The following is an 8,550-nucleotide window of genomic DNA, read 5'->3' as shown; positions in this document are numbered from 1 at the left end:
AAGTGAAGTGGTAGCGAAACCAAGGAGATCAAAACCAGGTGAAGACTTAGCACTCTAGTAGGTTGACGTAGCAGATGACCCAAGCTGTATTTATGTGGTTTGTACGAATTCCATAAGGAGATACTTGGATGTAAGGAAGTCTGCATTTAGAGTTGAAGTTCATCAGCTGTTGATCTTTGGTTTCACCCCCCTCCTTCATAAACAAATGGGGAAAGCAACATTTGGCGGCCAGAAGCCTGGGAACTGCATCTGGTCATGCATTTCTGAAGCATTTAAACAACAAGCTATAGAACGGTAAACATGCCGTGCGACGAGGAAGGAGTGAGAATACATCCAGAGGAATGGGAATCTACTTGACTCACTATTTATATGCGCTTTGCTGGGTGAAAAATTATCGACTTAAAGACTATAGACTAACACTAGACACTTGTATTCAAAGCTTACTAAGAGGACACTAGGGGTTTTGCATCTTTCTCAGGGATTCCACGAGGTAGACTGCAGACATTGGAGTTTGAACCCAGAACCATTTGGCGAGGAGTCAAAAATCAAACCAATACAATATCCTGCCTGATTATGATAATTTGTTTCATGCTGTGTGATAACCCACATCGTGGCACGTCAATCAAACCATACAGTGTGAGCTTAGAGATCGAATTGTTCGGCCAGCCAATCAAAATGTTGCAGTGTGAGTGATCACTTCCATCATACAGCGTCTGCCTGGCTGGATATCTATGAACCAAGTTTGAAAAACATTACAACAATGCGGTTCTTTTGATATCTTTGTTGGCGTACAGATCGTGAGTCACGGGAGTATGACGATGCAATGTCGCCCGATATGGCGGAGGACCTGCAACCGGCCAAGGTGCCCATCATGGCCAAGGAAATCCTGAAGAAGGCCCACGCCGTGCGCAAGGAGCAGAAGAGGAAGCAGGGCAAGCAGCGGTCACTGGGCCCCCCCATGGACTACTCCCCGCTCCCCATCGACAAGCATGAGCCCGAGTTTGTACGTATTCCTTACAACTGCAGAGCCATAATACTGCTGCTTGTGTGACAATTCTCTTGTCAATCCACCCTTGTTTTCTCAGTTTCTAAATCGGTCGAACCTACCAATGCATGATTGGTGCTGCTTAACAATGCAATTTGCCGAAAGTTATTGTGATGGTTTTGTTTAACCCTAAACAGTCGAGAACAAGTTTAATGGCTTTGACAACAAAGTGCAAATACTTTGACAACAAAGTGAGGCACTTATTATGATCAAAGTTAAAGCAACATCCCAACGCATCAGCCATGGATGTCAACATATCAGCAATGGTCCGGTGATAGTTGTTATTGGGTTATTTTAGAGTGGGTTGTTCTAAAGCTTTAAAATTGAGCGAAACATTGACTGTTCTTCTTGATCCTCATTGGTTTGTACTTTTCTTTCAAGGGTCCCTGCAGGAGAAAGTTAGATGGCATCATTCAAGGAATGAAGGACACTTCTCGCGTGATGGCTCTGTCTCTGTACCTCCCAAACTGTGACAGAAAAGGATTCTTCAAGCGCAAACAGGTAGACAGTTTTTGCCACTTAGAAAGAGAATTAGAAATAAAAACTTTATTGGTAAAATGCCATCATACATAATATATGTATGCTAAATAATATATGTGCATGCTTATGGTAAGGTGGGGAATTGTGATGTTTTGAAAGATAGATATTCTGACTTTGTAATATTTATTATTAGCGGGACTAAAACACCACATCAAGATATACACTTGCTCCCATGATATTTTACTGAATTCGGAATAAAATACGTATCCTAATCCAGCATCATTTTAAAACTCTACCGTGTTGTTGTTCTCTGCAGTGCAAGCCGTCTCGCGGCCGTAAACGGGGGATCTGCTGGTGCGTGGACAAGTACGGCGTGCAGCTGCCCGGCACAGACTACAGTGGTGGGGACATCCAGTGTAAGGATCTGGAAAGCAGCAGTAACAACAACAACAATGAGTGAATGAGAATAAAGAACAATACCAACAACGGGGGAAGAACTCTATTACCCACAATCCCCCCCACCTGATCCCCCCTCCCCTCCACCCTTACCCGTGCACCACCTGACCTTGAACCCACACCTTCCTCTCTTGCTCCTCCTCCTCCATCACCATCGTCTTCATCACACCGGTTGACTCCACCCTCCTGTCGCTTTGAGATTTCTTTTTTTGGGGGGGGGGGGGGGGGGGGGGGGGGGGGGTTGTCGAAAGGAAGAAATAAAAGGAAAAAGAATCCAAACGAATGAATGGGGACACTTATATTTTTCTTTATTTCTTTCTTTACTTTTGTAGGCTCTTTTGATGTCCAAGCACTCATCTTCGAACAAGGGTATCCCACTACCACCCCAACCCCCCCACACACCCTGCAAGAACAGACCCCCTAGACTTCTGCTCAAAGTGGGGGGCTCATCTATGTGCTGCCGCTCCCCCTCCCCAGCTACATATATATCAGAATATATACACATCAATGATATATTTTTGTAGATGCTGGGATTACAATTCAAATTTTTGTATGATATGAAAATTAATGCAAAACTATTGTGGAGGGGGAAAAAACTGCAATTGAGGCATCTTGAATCTAATTGGTTGATTGGTGACGTTACTTGGGTTTAAGTGGCTTCGTTCTTTTCCAAAAGAAAATAAGAAAATGAATATCTATGATGAGGTATGGATCGGCTGTAACAGTCGATTCGGTCGGGGTATTTTTTTGTCACAGCACTTATGAATAGGGGAACCTGCTTAGATGTATGTGTAACTTCAGAAAACTGTGTGTTGAGTGAGTGTTGGTGTTTCCGTGAGTATGTTTCTTTATGTATGATCTTGTATAGATGTACGATGCAACGAGCCTATAACAAAGAATGTCCTTTCTCTCTATATTTTTTCCTTTATAAGTCACAAAAGCTATAACTAGTGCTTGAAGTGGTTACTGAGCTGGGAATTATTTACTGGCCTTTGACAAGTATGTCGCGGGGACAGACAGAGTGTGAGAAAGAGAGAGAGAGAGCGTTTGACAGCACAATGGTGGACAGGTAACTTCAGATGAACCTATATAAGTGGCTCGTTGACAATGTAGCTAGCCTGAAATGCCAACTGTGCCTATTTGAACAGACACTGCCATGCAGGGCAACACAGACTTTGACAGAGAGTCCTGACTCTACTGGGGAAAATAAAAGATTGACTTTTACATTTTCTCTTTTCAGTAGCTTAAAGTGGCCTGACTCGCACACAAGACAAAGATCATGGAAAATGTTCTGCCCTTGAGCCCTGAACGAACACTCAATCTGTTAAACTAAATAACTATGCCTCGCTTAAGCTAACTCGAGTGCACATTCAGGCTTGTGTTCACCAGGAAGGCCAGTGGATCCTCTGCTCCTATTGGGTGAAGCACAGTTTTGTACGGTATCGTTTGTGCTGTTACCTTTGCCTTCAGTGAAGGTAACGACCGCCCCACTTTTGAGCCATGAGTGGTGTACTGCTATTACAGTGTAATCGTGGTGTATAACATTACATTTAAATATAGTTATTGAATGTTTTATTTTTTGTTTTATTTTTTTTGCCTTTAGAAACCAACAACGACAATGTTTTGGTGCTTGAAAGAGAAAAAAGCATTGTTTCAGCATTGTGTAGAAAAAAAAAGATTGAATCATTGAGAGGATGAGGATGACAAAGCACGTACGCCAGTCCTGTGCTAATATGAATGCAGAGCGGTTAAAAGAGGCTAGCCTTGAGAGACACTAGCCCGATGTATGCATGCCGCTCTGGGGAAATCTTTGTCATTGCGTTTTCGAAAACTTCAAACAATTACAAGTTACGACCATTGCAATTTGGGGGAAACAGTCAACACTTTTCCAACAACACAAGGGTAGCTGGCTAGGTCGGTTAGGGTGTAATTTTCTATCTTTGAGATCAGGTTCTAGTGCCTTCCACCATGAGATGACGTTAGAAAACCGTGGCAAGAAAGTGACAGTTTTTGTTATTTTTCGTGGCCTCTACGTTTTACAACAAAAGATTCTAAGTCCACTCCTGAAACAGTTAAAGAACAATGAATGTGGTCGGTCCTTTAAATGTTGTTGTTTTGCTGTCATTTTTTTTTTTAAATGTGTCACAAAATCTGGTATTATTCCTCCCCCGTTCCCAGCTAAACCCCGGGACATTTCTGGACAAGAGTGATTTGTCGGGGGAAAGAGCTGCGTAGCAACTAGCCGGTTCGAACCTCTCTCTCTTCTCTTTCTTTCTTCTATTAATAAGCTAATGGATGGATGTTTGTTTCAAGTGACTGCCAACGTACGCGACTGCCAGAACAGGGGAAGGCCAAAGGATGTTTATAATACAGAGATGGCTTATCAAAGGAGGGGCGTGAATCTTTCTCCCAGGTGCATACTCACTTTCCAGTTTTATTGTTGTTTTAGTTTTTTTTTAAAGATTTTCAGAGAGGAGCCCATTTGCTGAATCACAGTGAGAACGTGCGAGAGAGAAACAGCAAGTGCATTTAAAAATGTCTTTACAGTAGTGAAGGTATACCCGATACTTTCATCCCCCCCGACCCAAACCCCCCCCCCCCCCCCCCCCCCCCCCCCCTCACTCTAAGTCCCAGGCCTTGCTTTTAAAAAGAAGCAGCTTGCACTTATTACAAATATTCAGTCTGGGATACTGACACACAATGGCGTCCCTAACGATCAGGTGTCATGAAGCTAAGAGGGAAAAAAAATGGGGGGGGAAATCAAAAAGAATCCAGGGGACAAACAAAAAAAACGAACAAACAACAGAACATCACAGGAAACCAACAATACATGTGTTATCTTGTTTTTTCTTTCAAAAGGGGAGGATGCTTGAGGTCGTTCTACTTTTCTTTTTGTTTCGTCGACAGGGGCTTTTGTGGCCCATGCCTTGGACTTCACCTGGAATTACATCTTCTAGTTGGTGGGTGGGGGGTTTGGGGGGGGATCGTCTAGAATGATTGACATCCCAGTGTAGCGATGACACAGTGGCTCTTCTGACAGTTCGTAGAACCTAAGGTGGTCAGGGACGAAGGCATTGTGGGGGGGGGGGGGGGGGGCGCTAGTTGGAATCTGGGTTGTGTGGGTGGGTGTGTGTGTGTTTGGGGGGAGGGCCTAAGCCACTTCCTACCCTCCCTAATACAAGGGCTCACCAATTGCATGACGGTAGACAGATTTTAGCTAGACAGTTAACAGGAGCTCTTTGGAATCTGAGGATGTCTTCAGCAACCGGTGGGGGATGACGGGAGTTTTGAGTTCTTTATGTCAAGGTTTAGTGACCAATCACAAGTTTCAGATTGATTTATTAAGAAGATTACACATTTTGCAATCAGAGGAAAATATCGATCGTACAAAACTGAACATGCATGTCTGGTAATTTGTACTTTTTGGTGTTTTGGTGCTAGGTTTAGTTTATTGGGGAGGGAAAAAAACGAAACGTCTAAACTGTTTGCGACGAGTACATTCCTCAGATTCTTAATCTTCTAATATGGTTCAAACTCATAATCACATACTTCATTCTACAGTAGTACTACAGTAACGACAGCTATTTTATGTGACTCTTTACTACAGTTATAACAACAGGTTTTTGTTTTGGTTTGTTTGTTACTCTGGTAGACAATACAATTGGTCGCTAGGATACGGGGTTAAAATGGCTTGAGAAATCACCCTGGCAGGATATAAAGGTGGATATGAACACGGTCAGCATTTGGAACTGCAGAAAATTAATTAAATGAAAAAAAAGGAAAAAAGACAAAAAATCTCAAATTATTAAAGTGAATATCACTGTGTAATATTTATTCAACTTGTAATTTATGTACTCGTTTAACCTTTGTCTCTTTTTTTTGTTATGACAAAGCATTTATTTAAATAAAGTTATGTATTCATTTAAGCACTTGACTGTTTGTTTTCCGTTGACTTGCATTTACTACGACTAAAGAAGAGAGTTAGGGTTAGGGTTAGGGTTTTTTTAAAGCGTTTTTTCCAGATTTTTTTTTCATCAGATTTTAATTCCAAAATAACTTTTTCTTACCATTTTACTTTACTTTAAAATGAAAGGTTATTTTCCAATATGTTAAATGAGCAAGTAGAGGTGATCAGAGGGTATCACGCTCCTACAGGAACTAAAAAGGGGACAAACACACCATATTCTTGCTTGGAAACAAACACCCTAACCTCTCATTATATACATCTCATTATATACCTTTCCACTGACAAACCCAGTTAGTAAGGCCCTTTGTATACAAGACCTGCATTAATTTTTGGGCTGAATCACAGTGGCATTAAACATCTACGACACCAATTTGCTGATGAGGCACCCAGACATTAGAAAGAGACAGGAAGTACATATCAGGCCGCACAGGAAGTGACTTCATAAAGCCAAGCCTAAGGTGGTAGTCACCTGGTTTTCAACACGGTAGTCAAAAAAGATTGCAGAGGAACCAGGAAGTCATGTAGTGTGAGTTTGAAGTTCAAAGTGTAATTAATTCCGTTGGAAGCATGAATCAAATGAGTGAGTGGGGGTCCTTTTATGACCGCTTAATGGTGGCATTGCCTGAAAAACACATTATTCACTCCCTTCATCTCTCCCTCTCTGACTATCCCCCCTCTCTCTAACCTCATTCCCCTCTCTCTCTCTCTCTCTCTGTCTATTAATCCCTTCTCTCCCTCCCTCTGTCTGAATATCACCCATTTCTCTCCCTTCATCTCCCTCCCTCTCTCTGTCTATTACCCCTTTCACCCTTAGTCTCTCTGTGTGTCTGTCAACCGTTTCTCTCCATCCCTCTCTCTTTCTATTACTCCTCTCTCTCCCTCCCTCTCAGAATATCACCCCTTTCTTTCCCTCCCGCTCTCTGATTATCATCCCTTCATCTCCCTCCCTCTCTCTGACTATCCCCCCTTCTCTCCCTTTATCTCCCTCCCTCTCTCTTTATATTACCCCTTTCTCTCCCTTCATCTCCCTCCCTCCCTCTGAATAGTACCCCTTTCTCTCCCTTCATCTCCCTCCCTCCCTCCTCTCTCTGAATATTACCCCTTTCTCTCCCTTCCTCCCTCCCTCCTCTCTCTAAATATTACCCCTTTCTCTCCCTTCATATCCCTCCCTCTCAGAATAATACACCTTTCTCTCCCTTCATTGCTGTCTCTTTCTCTTTCTATTACCCCTTTCTATCCCTTCATCTGCCTCCTTCTCTCTTACTATCCCCCCATTATCTCTGTTCATCTCCCTCCCTCTCTCTGAACATCACCCCTTTCTCTCCCTTCATCTCTCACTCTATGTCACCCATTCTCTCCCTTCATCTCTAACTCTTTCTCTCTCTGTCTCTCTCTACCTCTGTCCCTGTAGTTCTTTCTCTTGCACTCTCTCCCTTCCTCTTCCCTTACACTCTATCGATCTCTGTCATCCCCTTTTCTCCCTTCATCTCTCCCACACCCTCTCTACCTGTCTCTCTCTCTCATGTTCTCTCTTTCTTTCTCTCACTATATCTCTCTCAGTCACCCAATCTATCCCCCTCTCTGTTAGGAAATACGGGGTGGGTCAATATAACATGTCAGAATGAGAAACAAGTGTCTGCTCACATGCATTTGGTTATGTTTGTATGTATGTGTGTTGAGGTGTGTGAAAGTGTGCTTGAGATTATGTGTGTGTGTGTCTATGTGTGTGTGTGTGTGTGTGTGTGTGTGTGTGTGTGTGTGTGTGTGTGTGTGTGTGTGTGTGTGTGTGTGTGACACTGCGTTACTGTGTTTCTGTGCACGAGTTTCTGTTTGAGTGTACATGTGCTTGTGTGTTCTATACGTCAATGGAGAACACCCTCCCCTCCCGCTCCCCCTACATCCTTGAATGGAACTATGCTTATACTCAGAGAGGGACTGGACTTCACAGGAGTGAGGTCTGCCCTCAGATCTCCCAGAAACAACGTCTGGCCATCTTTATCCCCTGGTGCATTGCGGGATGTGACAGAACAGGGCTTTTTTTGTTGTGTGTGTAAGCGGGGGGGGGGGGGGGGGGGGGGGGGGGGTGTTGCACACAGCATCTGTCCCCTGGGAGCAGGGGAGTTTGAGCAGGTCCAGATGGAAGTGATTGACACAGCCATGAAAGGCTTTAGGACAACCAGCCCCCCCCCGGACTCCCAGAACTACACAATGATCAAGGCTGCCTTAAAAGAAGGAGACTGGGGTACTTCGATGTGTTTGTGTATGATAGTGTGTGTGTGTGTGTGTGTGTACGTGTGTGTGTGTGTGTGTGTGTGTGTGTGTGTGTGTGTGTGTGTGTGTGTACGTGTGTGTGTGTGTTTGTGTGTGTGTGTGTGGGGGGGGGCTTTGTGTGTGTGTGTGTGTGTGTGTTCGTGTGTGTGAGTGTGTGTGTGTGTGTGTGTGTGTGTGTGTGTTTGTGTGTGTGAGGGTGTGTGTGTGAACTGTCAAATCATAATTCAGACTCATTCATTACTTGCTGTGTTAATAGTTGTGTGTATGGGTGTGTATTTGTGAGTGTGTCGGGGTGGGGATGGAGGGTGGCGGGGTGGCATATTTGCAGTTT

General features: G+C 43.7%; 1 protein-coding gene across 1 annotated transcript in view; it reads left to right on the top strand.

The window, feature by feature from the left end:
* LOC132449115 (insulin-like growth factor-binding protein 5) overlaps positions 1-5,907 on the top strand; it is a 13,781-nt gene extending 7,874 nt beyond the window's left edge. Inside the window, exons 2-4 of the mRNA XM_060040741.1 lie at positions 795-1,003; positions 1,427-1,546; positions 1,842-5,907. Of these exons, the coding sequence (XP_059896724.1) occupies positions 795-1,003; positions 1,427-1,546; positions 1,842-1,985 (473 nt within the window). The 3' untranslated portion in view covers positions 1,986-5,907. The remainder of the gene's footprint in view (positions 1-794; positions 1,004-1,426; positions 1,547-1,841) is intronic.
* The last annotated feature ends 2,643 nt before the right edge of the window (positions 5,908-8,550 follow it).

The sequence above is a fragment of the Gadus macrocephalus genome, chromosome 20, assembly GCF_031168955.1.
Source record: "Gadus macrocephalus chromosome 20, ASM3116895v1".
Taxonomy (NCBI): Eukaryota; Metazoa; Chordata; class Actinopteri; order Gadiformes; family Gadidae; genus Gadus; species Gadus macrocephalus.
The sequence above is the reverse complement of the archived record's forward strand: the minus strand, read 5'-3'. Positions and strand labels throughout refer to the sequence as shown.